At 41.8% G+C, this 20,274-nt stretch overlaps 1 protein-coding gene across 1 annotated transcript in view; it reads right to left on the bottom strand.

The window, feature by feature from the left end:
- Window positions 1-20,274, bottom strand: part of atrnl1b (attractin-like 1b) — a 904,204-nt gene that overhangs the window by 491,065 nt on the left and 392,865 nt on the right. The window contains exon 23 of the mRNA XM_060841800.1: window positions 11,621-11,699. Within this exon, the coding sequence (XP_060697783.1) occupies window positions 11,621-11,699 (79 nt within the window). The remainder of the gene's footprint in view (window positions 1-11,620; window positions 11,700-20,274) is intronic.

Genomic DNA, 20,274 nt, shown 5'->3' with positions numbered 1-20,274 from the left:
GAGAGGTTGCTGAGCTCAGTCAAACCGGAGGCTTGGACTGTATTTGCTTCAATGCAAGAGTATAACAGGTAAGATTTGATGAATGTAGACCCTGGATTAATGTTTAATTATAATGTTGTGATCACAGAGACATGGTTGAAAGAGGTACAGGATTAGCAGCTTAATGTTCTGGGATATCAATGCTTTAGACGAGACAGAGGAGGAAGCAAAAGAGGTGGGAGAGATGCTACACCAGTTAGAGAGATAATCTCAACTGTATTGAGGGAGGACAACCTGGAGAGATCCTGCAGCAAGGCATTACAGGTAAACTCAGATTAGGAGGGTTGCAATAACAATGCTGGGATTGTACTACAGATCTCCCAGCTGCAAGTAGAAGATAGAGGAAGATATATGCAGTCAGATTCTGGAAAGATATGTAAACAAGAAGGCTGTTATGATGGGTGACTTGAACTTCCTTCATACTGACTGGGACTTCCTTAGTACTGGGGCTTAGGATGGGAAGTCATTTGTTCAGTGTGTCCTGGACAATTTTTTGAAAAAGCACATGAATAACCCAACCAGAGAAGGGGCCATACTGTATCTGGTATTGGGAAATGAGCCAGGTGATTAAAATATTATAGGAGGTGCATTTTGGGAAGTAATCATAATTCTGTAAGCTTCCAGATGTTTATGGATAAAGACATGAGTGGTCAAGATGAAGATGTAAAACTGAGGGAAGGCTAACTATTTAGCAAGAACAGGACAATGTAGATTGGGAGTGGCTATCTGAGGGTCTTTTAAGGGCCCAAGTTGATTCTAGTGCAGGACAGGCATGTTTGTGAAAATGAAGGACAGGAAAGGCATGCTTCAGGAATGTTGGATGAAAGGAGAAATCATCAGCTTAGTCAAAAAAGGAAGCATACCTAAGGTCTAGGCAACTAAAAACAGATGAAGTGCTTGAAGAATATAGAGAAAGAAGGAAGGAGCTCAAATGGGGAGTCTGGAGGCTAGAAGGGGGTATGAAACGTCCTGGCCGTCAGAGTTAAGAAGAATCCCAAGACATTTTATGCATATATTAGAAGCAAGAGGGTCACTAGGGAAAGAGTAGGCCCACTCAAGCTTAAAGGAGAGAGGTTATGAGTGTAACCAGAGGAAATAAGTGAGATCCTTAATGAGTACTTTACGTCAGTATTCAACAAGGAGGGATGTTGAGGATAGAGAGAGGAGTGTGAATACTCTCAGGCAGGTGTTTTTTGAAATACATTATGGCAGATAATTCCCTAGGGAGGGGATGAGATTGTGATGATGCTGTTCCTTTATCAAGGTTATGTTTTCCTTGTTTATTTTTCATTGAGGTCGTAAAGGCAGAGGTTCTGATGTATACTTGAACAAGCTTTTAAGTGTTTTTTTTTAAAAACCATTTGTCCAATGAAAGACATGAGTGACCACTCATGTCTTTGTCCATGAACATCATGGTTTAATTTGGTTTAAGCAAGCTGGTCGAGTCTTAGCTGAGAACCCAGAGACATTGCTGGGGACCCAAAAAAGCAGGTCCATGTTGATCCTCTCCCTCTCCCTCTCTGACATCTCTCCTGCGTTTCATTTTAACTTTTTTTTTGCCAAGTGAGTGTTTATGGGGATTTTGCAAGTATTTGGAACAGCATCATTAAGTTGCAATAGAGTGGATTGGATTTTTAGGTAGGCTAAGTTATTCTAAACTCAATTCTCTTTTATTCATGTTTCATTCAGTAGTCTGTAAATAAATTTAGTTTTGTTTAAAACAGAGTGGTCAGGCCAGCTGCATCTCTCCTGGAATATCCACTCTACATCTGCTTAAAATAACTAGAAAAGTTAGGTCTGAGCTACCTTCTTGAAATGTTTTGAAGGGGTCTGGGCCTGGGCCATAACAAGATACTATGGGAGGCAAGGGAGGAAATAGCTGGGTCGAGAGTATGGTGCTGGAAAAGCACAGCCGATCAGACAGCATCCGAGGAGCAGGAGAATCGACGTCTTGGCAAAAAGCCCTTCATCAGGGATATAGCAGCCTCTTGAGCAGCACTTTGTCGAAGGCCCTTTGGAAATCTAGGTACTCCACATCTACAGAGTCCCTGTTGTCCACTTTCCTTGCAATGTCTTCACAGAATTCCATAAGATTAGATAAGCATGACCTGCCCTTCATGAACCCATACTGAGTCTGTCCAACGGGATAATTTCTATCGAGATCCCTTGCTATTTCTTCCTTGATAATAGAATCAAACATCTTCCCCACTACAGAGGTTAAGCTAACAGTCTATAATTCCCCATCATTTGTCTATCTCCCTTTTTTAACAGTGTTGTTACATTTGCTGTTTTCCAATCTGCTGGAACTGCTCCAGAGTCCAGCACATTTCAGAAAATTACCACAAATGCACTTGCTTTTCCTCCCGCCATCTCTTTTAGTACCTTGGCATTCCATCAAGGCCAGGAGACTTGCCTATCCTTACCTCCATTAGCTTGCCCAACACTATCTCTTTTGTAGTAACTGTTTCCAGGTCCTCATCTACCTTTGACTCTTCGCTAATTACTGGTATGTTATTAGTGTCCTCCAATATAAAGACTGATACAAAATACCTGTTCAATGCCTCGGCCATTTCATCATATCCCTTAACTATCCCTTATCCTCTAAAGGGCCAATGTTTACTTAAGCCACTGTTTTTCATTTTATATATTTATAGAAACTTTTGTTATTTGTCTTTATCTTCTGTGCTCGTTTTCTCTCATGTTCTATCTTACTTTTCTAAATAGCTCTTTTTGTGGCTTTTTGTTAACCTTTTAAAGTTTTCCCAATCTTCTAGTTTCCTGCTGATCTTGGCCACTTTGTATGTCTTCTCTTTCAATTTGATAGCCTCCCTTATTTCCTTAGACACCCACAGCAAATTACCCCTTTTGTTACAGTCCTTCTTCTTCACTGGAATATACTTTTGCTGAGTACTCAAAACTTGCTTTGGAAGTCCTTTACTGTTTGTCAACTGTCCCACCACAACATCTTTGTTTCCAGTCGACTTTAGCCAAGTCCTCCCTCATCCTATTGCAGTCTTCATTGTTAAAGCATCTTTAATATTCATATTTATAAATTATTTGGAAGAAGATGTAGGTTGACTAATTAGTAAGTTTGCAAATGACACCAAAATTGGTAGACTTACAAATAGTGAGGAGGATTTGTCAAAGGATAGAGCAGGATATAAATACCTTGCAGATTTGGGCAGAGAACTGGCAGATGTGATTTAATTCAGACAAAGGACAGGTGATGCATTTTGGAATAAATGTCAGAATCCTTAGGAGGTTTTATATACAGAAGGATCTGGACATACAGATCCACAGATCCCTGAAAATAGCAACACAGGTAGATAAAGGTGGTCAAGGCAGCATACAGCAAACTTGCCTTCATTGGCTGAGGCACTGAATATAAAAGTTGGTAAGTTATGTTACAGCCATATAAAACTATATTGAGGCCACATTTGGAATATTGTGTACAGTTCTGGTCACCACACAACCAGAAGGATGTAGATGCTTTGGAGAGGGTACAGAAAAGGTTTACTAGGATGTTGCCTGGTCTGGAGAGTTTTCATTATGGGGGGGGGTTGAATAAATGTGGATTATTTTCACTGACGTTACAGAGGCTGAAAGGCAACTTGATAAAGGTCTACAAAATTGTGAGATAGAGATAGGATGGAGAGTCAGAGGCTTTTTCCCCATGGTGGAAAGGTCAACAAAGAAAAGAGAGTACAGGTTCAAGGTGAGAAATGGAAATGTTAGGGGAGAAGTGCAGGGAAAATCTTTCACACAAAGGGTGGTGGGTTGCTGGAACACACTGCTTTGGAGGTAGTGGAAGCAGGCACACATTTAAGACGTATCTTGAACACATGAACGGCCTGCAAACAGAAGAATGGAAATTGCATATGGGCAATAAGCAGCGGGTTTAAGTAAGGGCTGGAATTAAACGCATGCTTGGTGGACTATAGAGCCTGTTCCTGTGCCATATTAAATTATACAGTATTGTATATGTCAACACACTTTAATTCCAAAGACCACAGCTGTGGCTGATAACAGCCTAACCCGTGCTAAATTATAAATCCATATTTAAAATCTATCTACTTTTGCTAGTCCACATGAAGTATGGATTCAATATAAATTATCAGGCAACTTCAGACTTTGAACATTAACTAAAATTATGCATGAACATTAATTAAGGCTGTTGGATGAAAGTTATTTGAACTTGAATTATACCAACTCATTGCTGTAGCTTCAGGAATGTTAATGCCAGCTCTTGACAAAAACATTTTGCATTGAAATGAAATGCAAAGCAATACAGTTAATTAAGTTTTGTGTGTAAAATCCATAGTGAATCAATAACTGAAAAGATGCAGTCAAATTCTTTAAAAACCCTTACATCCTCAGGTATAGAAAGGTTTTTCAACTTCAAAACAAATTCTTCACAAAACATCCACAAAAAGTTTGTACAGATTTTAATGGTAACATTGATGAATCAAAAATCAAAGTGGATGATTTTAATTCCAAGTATTTCTGAAATGTATAAACCCCAAATTTCTCTGAAATGTTCATCATTTATGCTAAGTTGCACCAGATTTTAAGGAAACTTGTGTACATGACATCCATGCTTCACATTAAAATTTTGTTGATTATTTGGGTCACTCCCCAGTTATGAAGATAACCTTGACATTATGACCTAGATTAAAGTGGTGCTGGAAAAGCACAGCAGGTCAGGTAGCATCCGAGGCAGCAGCCTGACCTGCTGTGCTTTTCTAGCACACGCTAATCTAGACTCTGATCTCCAGTATCTGCAGTCTTCACTTTCGCCCTTGACATTATGGTGCTGCTACTGTACCTGTTGGCTTTTACATTCTACCACAAACTGAGGGTCCTAGCAAATGTCAGGGATGTGATGCCTTCAGTGTTTTACTGCAAGTCAGATCAAGGAAGTTCTAAACCATAATACTGATGAAGGGTGAGCTCAGTAAGTAATGACATCCAAGGATATAACATTACATCATGCATATCAGAAAAAATCCAGATCAATGCCTGGTCAATATCAGTCAAGTTTTAATACAGGCCCTTACATTTTCTTTGCTTTTGTGTGATAGAGGGGGAAGGGAGCACAGAAAGAGAAACACAGTTAGCGAAGGTCCGCTTTCCAAATTTGCTTTCTGCTAATCACATTTGAAACGTGCACGTAAATATCAAGATAGGATCACATTTTTATGAAATGCATTTCACATATGATGCCATGATGTGAACAATTATTGGACCATGCTTAAAAAATGATTAATCATTCAGGAATGAAGCATATTCTAGAGGCTCAAAGGTCCCTATAAAAGCAACCTCAAAGCATTTAGAATTTCATTTTCAGCAAATGCAATTTTAGTGCCATTCCAAAGAACTTATTCTTCCTATTATTTACATTAATAATAAATTTTAATTAATAATAAACTTTCATTGGTAGTTTTGCATTTGGAGCTAGAGTAAAATAATTACTGATTCATTTATTTAGCCGTTAGCTAGGTTGGTTAAAGTTACATTGAAAAAACATTTTGGTTTTGCTGCATTTAGAGGAGGTAAAAAGTGTTGTTTCATCTTTGATTCTAAGCTGTTCAGATGAACCATGTTAGATTATGACAGTTGTCAGATTAAAATTAATAAACTGTTAAACCTCACTCTTCCATCAGAATGCAATCACAGAAAAACAAAAGCATGAACTGGGCAGAATGAACAAGAATAGACACCAACACAAAAGGACTATGCATAAATAGGACTCCATACAATTACCAACCAACACTTCTCAATATGCAACTTAATTTCCTGTATGTGGCATTCAGCTAGATTTTGTTTTTATTCACTATTATTTATCTATTGCTGAGCCATCACTCATTGCCCAGAAGTAGTTAACAGTCGAAAAGTGAGGCACTGGAAAAAGCACAGCAGATCAGGCAGCATCCAAGTAGCAGGACAGTCAACATTTCGGGCAAAAGCCTTTCACCAAGAATGTGAAGGGGGAAGGGGGTTGAGAGATATATAGGGTGGGGGTGGTGGTGGGGCAAGGTAGATGGGATGGCGATAGGTGAATGCAGGTAGGAGGTAATTGTGATAGGTTGGTGGGGAGGAAGATGGACAGGTAGGTCAGGTCAAGACTTTGATGCCAAGTTGGAGGGTTGGATCAGGGGTGAAGAGATTTGGAAACTGTTGAAGTCAATGTTGATTCTGTGAGGTTGCACGGTCCCAAAGCAGAAGATAAGAAGTTAACAATCAACCACTGTGATGTGGGTCTAGGGATGTGGAGGCCATACCAGGTAGATGGGGAGAGAGAGAGAGAGAGAGAGAGAGAGAGAGAGAGCGAGAGCGCGAGAGAGAGAAACCTGCACAGTTTGAATTCGTGTATCGCTGGACATCGGAATGCATCTGGAAAAATTAACAAACAGTGAAATTCACAACTAATCTTGGAGGAACTGTTGAGCGAAGTTCACAACACAGAATCAGATAAGTTAATCATTGTTTTAAGTCTGTCCAAGAGAAAGGCTGCAGTAGTGGGTACAGTGGATTCTTTCTGAAATGTGTTGCTGGAAAAGCGCAGCAGGTCAGGCAGCATCCAAAGAGCAGGAGAATTGACGTTTCGGGCATGAGTCCTTCTTCAGGAATGAGGAAAGTCATGACTTTCCTCATTCCTGAAGAAGGACTCATGCCCGAAACGTCGATTCTCCTGCTCTTTGGATGCTGCCTGACCTGCTGTGCTTTTCCAGCAACAAATTTTCAGCTCTGATCTCCAGCATCTGCAGTCCTCACTGTCTCCTCCACAGTGGATTCGTTCTTGATTATATGTTTTTGGAGATAAGTCTCTTGATTAAACTTAAAATATAAGCCATAGCTATTAATTTAACCAGGGGTAGTGGTTGTAGAGTAATAAGACGGTGTTATTTTCTGGGTCTGTAGATTGTGAAGGAGCAAAAATGGCCTTTGCAGTGATATGTACTTCTTGTCAGATGTGGGAGTTTAAAAAGAGTTTAAGGGATATTGCAAATTATATCTGCCATAAATGCTCTTGGATGTGAATCTTATCAGAGTGAGTGGATCAGTTGGAGAGACAGATAGAAGCGATGAGGAATTTGCAACAGCATCAATATGTTATGGATGGCAGTTATAGGAAGAGGGGAAAGTCTCAGAAATGGTCACATTTAGATTAGATTAGATTAGACTTACAGTGTGGAAACAGGCCCTTCGGCCCAACAAGTCCACACCGACCCGCCGAAGCGAAACCCACCCATACCCCTACATTTACCCCTTACCTAACACTACGGGCAATTTAGCATGGCCAATTCACCTGACCCGCACATCTTTGGACTGTGGGAGGAAACCGGAGCACCCGGAGGAAACCCACGCAGACACGGGGAGAACGTGCAAACTCCACACAGTCAGTCACCTGAGTCGGGAATTGAACCCGGGTCTCAGGTGCTGTGAGGCAGCAGTGCTAACCACTGTGCCACCGTGCCGCCCACATAGATGGGTTACTCCAGAAAGGGTAAGAGAGGTAGGCAGCTAGTTCAGGAATCTTTTGTGGACATACCCTATCAAACAAGTATGCTGTTTTGGAAAATGTAGGGGGTGATGGATTCTCAGGGGAACGTAGCACGAACAGCCAAGTTTCTGGTATTAAGATTGGCTCTGATGCAACGAGCGATACGTCGGCTTCCATGAGATCAATTGTGATTGGGGATTCTGTAGTCAGAGGTACAGATAGACGTTTCTGTGACCAGCAGAGAAAAAGCAGAATGGTGTGTTACTTCCCTGGTACCAGGATCAAGGATGTCTCAGAGAGGGTGTAGAATGTTCTCACAGGGGAGAGGAGCCAGCATAAAGTCATTGTCCACAATGGAACCAATGACATTGGAAGGGAAAAGGTTGAGACTCTGAAGGGAGATTACAGAGAGTTAGGCAGAAATTTAAAAAGGAGGTCCTCAAGGGTAGTAATACCTGGATTACTCCCAGTGCCATGAGCTAGTGAGGGCAGGAATAGGAGGATAGAGGAGATGAATGCATGGCTGAGGAGCTAGTGTGTGGGAGAAGGATTCACATTTTTGGATCACTGGAATCTCTTTTGGGGTAGAAGTGACCTGTACAAGAAGGACAAATTCCACCTAAATTGGAAGGATCTAATATAGTGGCAGGTAAATTTGGTAGAACTGCTTGGGAGGATTTAAATTAGTAAGGTGGGGGAGGTGGGACCCAGGGAGATAGTGAGAAAAGAGATCGATCTGAGACAGGTACAGCTGAGAAGGGAAGTGAATCAAACAGTCAGAGCAGGTAGGGATAAGGTAGGACTAATAAATTAAACTGCATTTAATTCAATGCAAGGGGCCTAACAGGAAAGGCAGATGAACTCAGGGCATGGTTAGGAACATGGGACTGGGATATCATAGCAATTACGGAAACATGGCTCAGGGATGGGCAGGAGTGGCAGCTTATGTTCCAAGATACAAATGCTACAGGAAAGATAGAAGGGGAGGCGAGAAAGGAGATGGAGTGGCATTTTTGATAAAGGATAGCACTGCAGCTGTGCTGAGGGAGGACATTCCTGGAAATACATCCAGGGAAGTTATTTGGGTGGAACTGAAAAATAAGAAAAGGATGATCACCTTATTGGGATTGTATTATAGACACACCCCCCCCCCCACTCCTCTCCCCCAGTAGTCAGAGGGAAATTGAGAAACAAACTTGTGAGGAGATCTCAGCCATCTGTAAGAATAATAGGGTAGTTATGGAAGGGGATTTTAACTTTCCAAACATCGATTGGGACTGCCATAATGTTAAAGGTTTAGATGGAGAGAAATTTGTTAAGTGTGTACAAGACAATTTTCTGATTCAGTATATGGATGTACCTACTTGAGAAGGTGCAAAACTTGACCTACTCTTGGGAAATAAGGCAGGGCAGGTGATTGAGGTGTCAGTGGGGGAGCACTTTGGGGCCAGCGACCATAATTCTATTCGTTTTAAAATAGTGATGGAAAAGGGTAGACCAGATCTAAAAGTTGAAATTCTAAATTGGAGAAAGGCCAATTTTGACAGTATTAGGCAAGAACTTTCGAAAGCTGATTGGAGGCAGATGTTCGCAGGTAAAGGGACGGCTGGAAAATGGGAAGCCTTCAGAAATGAGATAAGAAGAATCCAGAGAAAGTATATTCCTATCAGGGTGAAGGGGAAGGCTGGTAGGTATAGGGAATGCTGGATGACTAAAGGAATTGAGGATTTGGTTAAGAAAAAGAAGGAAGCATATGTCAAGTGTAGACAGGATAGATCGAGTGAATCTTTAGAAGAGTATAAAGGCAGTAGGAGTATACTTAAAAGGGAAATCAGGAGGGCAAAACGTGGACATGAGATAGCTTTGGCAAACAGAATTAAGGAGAACCCAAAAGGTTTTTACAAATATATTAAGGATAAAAGGGTAACTAGGCAGAAAATAGGGCCCCTCAAAGATCAGCAAGGCGGCCTTTGTGTGGAGCCACAGAAAATGGGGGAGATACTAAATGAATATTTTGCATCAGTATTCACTGTGGAAAAGGATGTGGAAGATATAGACTGTAGGGAAATAGATGGTGACATCTTGCAAAATGTCCAGATTACAGAGGAGGAAGTGCTGGATGTCTTGAAATGCACAAAGGTGGATAAATCCCCAGGACCTGATCAGGGGTACCCGAGAACTCTGTGGGAAGCTAGAGAAGTGATTGCTAGGCCTTTGCAGAGATATTTGTATCATCGATAGTCACAGGTGAGGTGCCAGAAGACTGGAGGTAGGCAAACGTGGTGCTACTGTTTAAGAAGGGCAGTAAAGACAAGCCAGGGAACTATAGACCGGTGAGCCTGACCTCAGTGGTGGGCAAGTTGTTGGAGGGAATCCTGAGGGACAGGATGTACATGTATTTGGAAAGGCAAGGACTGATTAGGGATAGTCAACATGGCTTTGTGCGTGGGAAATCGGTGCTGGGCCCTCTACTTTTTGTCATTTACATAAATGATTTGAATGTGGTACAGTTAGTAAGTTTGCAGATGACACCAAAATTGGAGATGTAGTGGACAGCGAAGAAGGTTACCTCAGATTACAACAGGATCTGGACCAGATGGGCCAATGTGCTGAGAAGTGGCAGATGGAGTTTAATTCAATTCAATGTGAGGTGCTGCATTTTGCGAAAGCAAATCTTAGCAAGACTTATACACTTAATGGTAAAGTCCTATGGAGTGTTGCTGAACAAAGAAATCTTGGAGTGCAGGTTCATAGCTTCTTGAAAGTTGAGTCGCAGGTAGATAGGATAGTGAAGGCAGCGTTTGGTATGCGTCCCTTTATTGGTCAGAGTATTGAGTACAGGAGTTGGGAGGTCATGTTGCGGCTGTACAGGACATTGGTTAGGCCACTGCTGGAATACTGTGCGCAATTCTGGTCTCCTTTCTATCGGAAAGATGTTGTGAAACATGAAAGGGTTCAGAAAAGATTCACAAGGATGTTGCCAGAGTTGGAGGATCTGAGCTACAGGGAGAGGCTGAACAGGCTGGGGATGTTTTCCATGGAGAGTCGGAGGCTGAGGGGTGACCTTATAGAGGTTTACAAAATTATGAGGGGGATGGATAGGATAAATGGGCAAATTCTTTTCCCTGAGGCCAGGGAGTCCAGAACTAGAGGGCATAGGTTTAGGGTGAGAGAGGAAAGATATAAAAGAGACCAAAGGGGCAACCTTTTCATGCAGAGGATGGTATGTGTATGGAATGAGCTGCCAGAGGATGTGGTGGAGGCTGGTACATTTTCAACATTTAAGAGGCATTTGGATGGGTATATGAATAGGACGGGTTTGGACGGATATGGGCCGGGTGCTGGCAGGTAGGACTAGATTGGGTTGGAATATCTGGTCAGTATGGATGGGTTGGACCGAAGGATCTGTTTCCATGCTGTATATCGCTCTGGCTCTATGACTCTATGACAGGTTTTCTTCTTGAAAGAATATTAGCCAATTCACATGCGTTTTTCCAACAACTAGCAATGGTTTTATAGTCATCATTTGACCCTTAACTCAAGATTCTTTTTTCAATTTTGAATCTGCTGTGGTAGGATTTGAATCCAGGACCGCAGAGGATGAGCTGAGTTTCTGGATTAATAGTCCAGTGATAACACTACCAGGCCATTACCGCCCCATGTGAACAACCTAGTTTAACGCATACCATATCTGACCCATTTAAACTCAGCATATCTAACAATTTAGAGCAGATAATCAAAGATAACCTAATTTTCGATTCCACTTTTTGCAAAAGATTTAACCGTAAACAAAAACAACAAAACCAAGGGGCTCTGAATCTCGAAGGTGGTTTGTATTAGACCATGGAAACAATAAATTTAGAATGTAAGATCCTGTGGATATCTGACAAAGACTAATTTAGTTCTTTGCAAAGATCAGTGCAAAGTTTTATTCTGATACATTCTCCGGCAAAATAATTCCTTAAAAATGTGAAGTGTTAATAGAAAAATGTTTTCGTGGGTTTGACTCTATATATTGTTATATTTCAGATCTGATTGATTCTGCTGTACAACTAAAAATCAAAAACTCAAACTTACCTGTTGAACCAATAGACCAAGTGACATTTAAATTGAAATTGTTCGACGCATTGATGGACAAGTCAAGATCTTTATTTGTCTGCACAAAGAAAAAGTTATAAGTTACTTTAAGAAACCTTTAATACTAAAACATTGTTTTTTTTCCAAAAATGTGGGTCTTGGAGAGACTTCTATGAAAGTTTAAAACAAAAACACAAATTGGTAATTTCTTAAGGGTCATAACTAAATCAGCAAGTGCAATCAATATTATATACCATTATTTACCTATGTAAATTGTTATTTGTAATTTGTAAATTCTAATGAAAAACTTGTTTTAATACACATTACCAGTAACAAACTTACAACCAGATAATCTGAATTCACATTTAAATTTAGCAGTAATCCTTAGTAAAAATTAAATTTATGGTTTGTTGCACATACAGATCACAAGCCAAAATTCAGAAGCAGCAGATTCTGTATATTTGAAAATAAAAACATCACAGAATACAAATTTAAACACTTCTAACTATGCAAATTCAACACTGTTTTCATAACAAAAAATGACTAATACTTCATATGAACAGTATCAGACATGCACTCGCCCCACAAACTGTTAGTTGCTCAGGTACAAGATTTCATACACCCTAGAGCTGGGGTGTTCATCTCCAGCACAAAGACATGAGGGAGTTAAACATATCTTGAATGTGTGGGTGTGACAGAGAGCATGTTTGTATGTGTGTGCATGAGACTACATTCAAGTGCATATATTTGGGAATGTATGTGCACATGTGTATGTTTCCACATCTGTCAGTACGTGTCCAGAGCCCTAACCATTATACAGTGTCTTTGAACTAACCTTGGGAAATTTACATTTTTGCTTCAAGGACTGCTCTCACCCAACACATGGAATCAGATCCTGTGACAATATGAATAGTTACAGAGAAAATTCAGGGCACACATGGAGAGCATAAGAGTTGGTACCTCTGTGCCGTGCCCCAGAACATGTTGGGCTCACTCGGTAGCCATGGGCTATCAGTTACACCTGGTCAACTGGGCTTGGCACTGAGAACCCGTCAGTTGCTTTGTGCCCTTAAGTTAAACTACTTCCTGCTTCAATAATTTCAATTAAAAATTCAGATCACAGGCCAGCAATATCCTTTCAGGCACCTGGCACATACCAGCTTTTCACTTTACTTAACCCCTGCTTGACTCTGATTTGTTGTCATTTATACAGTCATTGAGCCATCGAGATGTGCAGCATGGAAACAGACCTTTCGGTCCAACCCGTCCATGCCGACCAGATATCCCAATCCAAAATTCAGCATCTCACATTTAACTAAATTAAATTCCATCTGCCATTCCTCAGCCCATTGGCCCATCTGATCAAGATCCGATCGTAATTTGAGGTAACCTTCTTCACTGTTGAGAGTGGGCTGTTGGAAAAGCACAGCAGGCCAGGCAGCATTTGAGGAGCAGGAAAATCAACGCATCGGGCATAAGCCCTTCATCAGGAATAGCAGTCCTCATTTTCTCCTAGTAACCTTCTTCGCTGTCCACTACACCTCCAATTTTGGTGTCTTCTGCAAACTTACCTCTCCTATGTTCATATCCAAATCATTTATATAAATGATGAAAAGCAGTGGACCCAGCACCAATCCCTGTGACTTACAATAATCGTTGACTTTATAAGACAGCATATCACCACCATGAGAAACAAAGGAGATCCATGTACAGAACAACCTTTATTATCTGAACGAGACAGGCGGTGAGTATTTTGTTCGGATAACCGATTGATTGTTCGGATAATCAATTGATTGTTTTGTATATGTAAATCTTACATTTGCAATGTTACAATTTATTACAAATGCATAATAATCTTGAACACAAGAAACAAATTCTTGGTGTTAGTCAGGGGCACAGACAGCTATTTCTCTGGCTGCGATTAAGACTCCAAGATGGTGTGTTGCCTCCCTGGCCCAGAGTTGAGAAAGTTACTGAGCAGTTGCATGAAATTCTTAAGAGGGAAGGTGAGCAATGGCATTGTCCACATTGGTACCAACAACATTGGTAGGAAAAAGGATGAGGCTCTGAAGAGTGATTATATGGAGCTAGGCACAAAGTTAAAATGCAAAACCTCAAGGGTAGTAATTTCTCGACTACTTCCATTTCCATGTGTTAGCGAGAGTAGGAATAGTAGAATTTGGCACTTGAATGCTTGGCTTGGAGCTGATGCAGGGATACAAATTCTTAGACCATTGGGATATGTTCTGGGGCAGAAGTGACTTGTACAAGAGGGATGGGTTGCACCTGAACTGGAGAAGGACCAATACACTTATTCAAGTCTGGCAGGGGAATTGGATCTGAAGCAGTAGGGAGTCAAAAGAGAAAGTTGAGAACAGTACAGAAGTTAATGAGAACAAGTTAAATCATAGAAGCAGTGTTGGTAATGCTAGTACTAGACAGGGCAGGCAAGAGCACAGCAGGAAGCAAGTGAAGTCTGGATTAAACTGCATTTATTTCAAAGCAAGAGGCCTGACAGTTAAAGCACAAAACTTTGTGGCATAGATAGGTATGAGACATTGGGATATTACAGAAACATGGTTGAAAGAGGCACAGGCGTGGCATCACAATGTTCCAGAGTACAGATAGTATAGGAAGGATAGAAGGGAGGTGGGTGGGGGCAGTTGCATTTCTGATCCAGGAGAACATCACAGCAGTATGGAGAGAGGACATTCTTGAGGGTTTGCCTCCTCTGTCAAATTAGTAGAACTGATAAAAAGTTTTAATAGCATTGTACTATAGACCCCCCCCCCCCGCCAATAGCCAGTGAAAGATTGAGGGGGAAATATGACAGGAGATCGCAAATAGCTACAAGAGTAACGGGATTGTAATTGTAGGAGATTGGAGCTTAAGAAATTTGTGAAGTGTGTTCACGAAGAATTTCTCATGCAGCATGCCCTATGATTCTCTATTCTAATAATACCAGAGAAAGGGCAAAACTTGACCTACTCTTGGGAAATAAGGCAGGGCAAGTGAAAGAAATGTTAATAAGGGAACACTTTGGGACCAGTGACCAAAATTCCATTAGTTTTGAAATAGCTATGGAAAAGGATAGGTCTGGTTCACAAGTTGAAGCTCTAATTGGAGCAAGACCAATATTGATGGTCTTAGAAAGAATCTTGCAAGAGTTAATTCGTGGAGGCTATATGCAGACAGAGGGATGTCTGATAAATAGGAGGCTTTCAAAAGTCAGTTAATAAGTGTTCAGGGCCAGCATGCTCCCGTTAGAGTGAAGGGAAGGCTGCCAAGAGTAGGGAACCCTGAACGATTAGAGTTATTGAGGCCCTGGTTAAGAAAAAGGAAACAAAAGACATGAATAGGCAGCTGGAATCAAGTGAGTTCCTTGAGTGTAGAGGTGGTCAAAGTACACTTAGGGAAATCAGGAGGGCTAAAAGGGGACATGGATGGCTTTGGGAGATAAAAGAAAGGAAATCCAAAGGGATTCTACAAATATATGAAGGGCATAAAAGAGTAACTAGGGAGAGAATAGAGCCTCTGAAATGTCACCAAGGTCATCTATGTGCAAAGCCACAAGCGATGGGTGAGATTGTAAATGAATATTTTTCATCAGTATTTATGTTGGGAAAGACATTGATGCTAGGGAACTTGTGGAGTTAAATATTGATGACTTGAAGAGAATCCATACTACAGAAGAGGTGGTGCTAGAAGTCTTAAAATGAAGTTAAGGTAGATAAATCCCTGGGACCTGATAAAATCAGGACTTCGTGGGAGGCTGGGGATTAAAAAGAGACTTACCTCGGGTAGGTAAGGGCTTACTTTATATTTGGGCAATGGTTAAACCCGAGATACTACATGTGTAGTATCTCCCTTCCACCACCCAGCCCCCCCACCCCCGACTCCTCTAATTGGAAGAAAAAGACCCTGTAAGGTAAGGCTTTCATTTCTTATCTTTCTTCATTTATTTAAGTGCATTGTTTGGTTTTATTTAGTTCATATAAAACTAAGCTTACAATGGCAGGGGACCTCAGACCCGTGGCATATGACTCTTGCTTGATGTGGGAGCTTAGGAACGTATCTGACATTCTTGACTCTTACACTTGCAAGAAGAGTGTTCGACTGCAGCTGTTGTTTGACCGCATGACGACTCTGGAGCTGCAGATGGACTCACTGTGGAGCATCCGCAATGCTGAGGAGGTCGTTGGTAGCACGTTTAGTGAACTGGTCACACCGCAGCTTAGGATTGCTGAGGTAGACAGTGAATGGGTGACCAAAAGACAGAAAAAGAGTAGGAAGGCAGTCCAGGTGTCCTCTGCGATCATCTCCCTCCAAAACAGGTAGACCATTTTGGCTACTGCTGGGGAAGGTGGCTCACCAGGGGAGGGCAGCAGTTGTCAAGATCATGGCACTATGGCAGGCACTGCTGTTCAGAAGGGCGGGAAAAAGGCTCTTAGGACCATAGTCATAGGGGATTCTATTGTGAGGGGAGTAGATAGGCGGTTCTGTGGCTGAAAACGGGACTCCCGGATGGTATGTTGCTTCTCAGGTGCCCGGGTCAGGGATGTCACTGATCGGCTGCAGAGCATTCTAAAAGGGGAGGGTGAACAGCCAGTTGTCTTGGTGCATATAGGCACCAACGATAAAAGTAGAAAGCGAGATGAGGTCCTGAAAGAAGAATTCAGGGAACGAGAACAGAAGTTAAAGGGGAGAACCTCAAAGGTAGTGATCTCGGGATTACTACCAGTGCCACCACGTGCCAGCCAGTGTGGAAATTAAAAAATAGGCAGGATGAACACGTGGCTTGAGAGATGGTGTCGAAGGGAGGGGTTCAGATTTGTTGGACATTGGGACTTGTTCTGGGGAAGGTGGGACTATTACAAAAGGGACATCTACAAATGAACAAAACTGGAACCAATGTCCTTGGGGGAGGTTTTAAACTAACATGGCAGGGGACTGGGAACCAGAAGAGAAAACAAGTAGGCAGCGAGGTGGAGACTGAATACTATAAGAATTATGAAGATAGCATTAATAAAGGGAAGAATAGGCAGACAACAGGTGAGCACAAAAGAACCGGTGGCCTGAAATGCATCTACTTTAATGCAAGGAGTATAGTGTGTAAGACAGATGAACTTAGTGCTTGGATTGGTGCCTGGGAGTATGACATCATTGTGATGGCAGAGACTTGGATGAAGGAAGGGCATGATGATTGGCAACTAAATGTTCCAGGATATAGATTCTTCAGACAAGACAGGGAGGGAAGTAAAAGAGGGAGTGGAGTTGCATTGCTGGTCAGGGACGATATCACGACTGTGCTAAAGGAGGACGCTATGGCGGTCTTGGGTAGTGAGGTATTATGGATGGAGCTGAGAAATAAGAAGGGTGTAGTTGCATTGTTGGCTGTATTACAGACCTCCCAACAGTGAGCGTGAGGTAGAAGAATAAATAGGTAAACAGATTATAAACAGATGTAGAGGCAATAGGGTAGTGGTGATGGGAGATTTTAATTTTGCCAATATTGACTGGGATACACTTAGCGTCAGAGGCCTGGATGGAGAAGAATTTGTACGTAGTATCCAGGAGAGTTTTCTAGAGCAGTATGCCAATAGTCCGACGAGGGAAGGGGCCATATTGGAACTTGGTACTGGGGAGCGAGCCAGGACAAGTGGTAGAAGTTGCAGTGGGGGATTTCTTTGGGAAAAGTGACTACAATTCTGTAAGTTTTAGAATACTTATAGAGAAAGAAGAGAGTGGTCCTAACGGAAGAGTACTAAGCTGGGCCAAGGCCAATTCTATCAAAATTAAGCAGGAGCTGGGAAATGTGGATTGGATACAGCTATTTGAAGGGATGTCCACATTTAAGATGTGGGAGGCTTTCAAAGATAGGTTAAGATAGTGCAGGATAGGCATGTCCTGTTGAAGGCAAAGGATAGGAAGGGCAAGATATGTGAACCGTGGATGGTAGGAGAAATTGTATGACTAGCCAAGAGGACAAGGGAAGCGTACATAAGGTCCAGGCAGCTAAGAACAGAACGGGCCCTGGAGGAATATCGGAAGAGTAGGACAGGTCTTAAACAATGAATCAAGCAGGCTAAAAGAGATCATGAAATAGCTTTAGCAAGCAGAATTAAGGAAAATCCCAAAGCATTTTATTCTTATATAAGAAGCAAGCGGGTAACTAGAGAAAGAATTAGTTCACTAAAAGATAATGATGAAAAGCTGTGTGCCAAACCTGAGAGAATGGGTGAGATTCTGAATGATTACTTTCCATTAGTGCTCACTGAGGAGAGGAAAATGATGAATCTTGAGATTAGAGATAGAAGTTTGATTAGTCTGGATCACGTTGGCCTAAGTAGGGAATATGTGTTGGGTAGGCTAAAGGTTATTAAGGTGGACAACCCTCAGGACCGGATTGGATCTATCCCAGGTTGCTGAGGGAGGCGAGAGAGGAAACAGTTGCAGCCCTGACAGATATTTTTGAGGCATCCTTAAATACAGGTGATGTGCCGGAGGACTGGAAGGTTGTTTATGTTGTCCCCCGTACAAGATGGGTAGTAGGGATATTCCAGGTAACTACAGACCAGTGAGCCTGACTTTGGTGGTGGGGAAGTTGCTGGAGAGGGTACTGAGAGATAGGATCTATTTATATTTAGAAAAGAATGAGCTTATCAGTGATAGGCAACATGGTTTCATGAGGGAGATCGTGCCTTAACAACTTAATAGAGTTGTTTGAGGAAGTGACCAAGTTGTTAGATGAAGGAAGGGCTGTTGATGTCATATACATGGACTTTAGTAAGGCGTTTGATAAGGTTCCCCATTGTAGACTAATGGAGAAAGTGAAGTCACATGGTGTGCAGGATGTTCTAGCTAGGTGGATAAAGAACTGGTTGAGCAACAGGAGATGGAGAGTAGTAGTTGAAGGGAATTTCTTGAAATGGAGAAAGGTGATCAGTGGTGTTCCACAGGGATCAGTATTGGGGCCACTGTTGTTTGTAATATACATAAATGATCTAGAAGAGGGCACTGTTGGTATGATTAGCAAGTTTGCAGATGATACAAAGATTGGTGGAGTAGCAGAAAGTATAAGGGACTGTCAGAGAATACGGGAGGATATAGATAGACTGGAGAATTGGGCGAAAAAGTGGCAGATGGCTTTCAATCCAGACAAATGTGAGGTGATGCATTTAGGCAAGTCTAATTCTAGAGCAAATTATACAATGAATGGAAGAGCCTTGGGAAAAGTTGATGGGCAGAGAGATCTGGGAGTGCAGATCCATTGTACCCTGAAGGTTGCTGTATAGGTGGATAGACTGGTCAAGAAGGCATATAGTATGCTTGCCTTCATTGGACGGGATATTGAGTATAAGAGCTGGCAAGTCATGTTAAAATTGTACAAGACATTGATTTGGTGGCATTTGGAATACTGTGTAGAGTTCTGGTCGCCACATTACCAAAAGGATGTGGACGCTTTGGAGAGGGTGCAGAGAAGGTTTACGAGGATGTTGCCTGGTATGGAAGGTGCTAGCTATGAAGAGAGGTTGAGTAGGTTAGGTTTATTTTCACTAGAAAAAAGGAGATTGAGGGGGACAAAATCATAAAGGGTATAGACAGGGTGGATAGAGACAAGTTTTTTACCCCAGGGTGAAGGATTCAATAATGAGAGGTCATGCTTTCAAAGTGAGATGTTGAAAGTTAAGGGGGATACACGTGGCAAGTACAGAAGGTGATGGGTGTTTGGAATACGTTGCCAGCAGAGGTGTTAGAGGCAGGCACGGTAGATTCAGTTAAGATGCGTCTGGTCAGATGCATGCTGAGGAACTGACTGACAAGTTTAGACAATACATTTGGATTGGCTCAGGCTTGGAGGGCCGAAGGGCCTGTTCCTAGGCTGTTAATTTTCTTTGTTCTTTGTTCATTTGGAGAGGCAAGGATTCATTTGGGATAGTCAGCATGACTATGTGTGAGAAATCATGTCTCTCAAACTTGATTGAGTTTTTTGAAGGGGTGGCCAAGAAAGTAGATAAGGGCAGTGCAGTAGACATTGTATACATGGACTTTAACAAGGTATTTGATAAGTTACTGCATTGTGGGTTGTTGAGTAAAGTTAAATCTCACAAGATCTAGGGAGAGCTAGCCAACTGGATTGAAAATTGGCTTGAAGGTAGAAGGCAGAGGGTGGTGGTAAATGGTCGTTTTTCAAATTGGATGTTGTGACCGGTGGTGTGCGACAGGGATTGGTGCGTGGTCCACTGTTGTTCATAATTTATATAAATTATTTGGATGCGAATTTAGGAGGTATGTTTAGTACATTCGCAGATGACACCAAGATTGGGGGTAAAGTGGACAGTGAAGGAGGTTATCTGGGAATACAGCAAGATCTTGATCAAGTGGGCCAGTGGGCTGAGGAATAGCAGATGGAGTTTAATTTAGATAAATACCATATGCTGCATTTTGGTAGGTGAAGCCAGTGCAGGACTTAAAACAAATTAATAGTCGTGCCCTGGTGAGTATTACAGAACAGAGGCCTAGTAGGTTGACAGGGTAGTGAAGAAGGTTTTCAACATGCTTGCTTTCATCAGTCAGAGCACTGAGTATAGGAGTAGGACATCTTGTTGCAGCTGTACAAGACTTTGGTAACTCCACATTTAAAGTATGGCATA

This window comes from Hemiscyllium ocellatum, chromosome 22, assembly GCF_020745735.1.
Source record: "Hemiscyllium ocellatum isolate sHemOce1 chromosome 22, sHemOce1.pat.X.cur, whole genome shotgun sequence".
Classification (NCBI taxonomy): domain Eukaryota; kingdom Metazoa; phylum Chordata; class Chondrichthyes; order Orectolobiformes; family Hemiscylliidae; genus Hemiscyllium; species Hemiscyllium ocellatum.
Note: the sequence above shows the minus strand (reverse complement) of the source record. Positions and strands in the feature narration are given on the sequence as shown.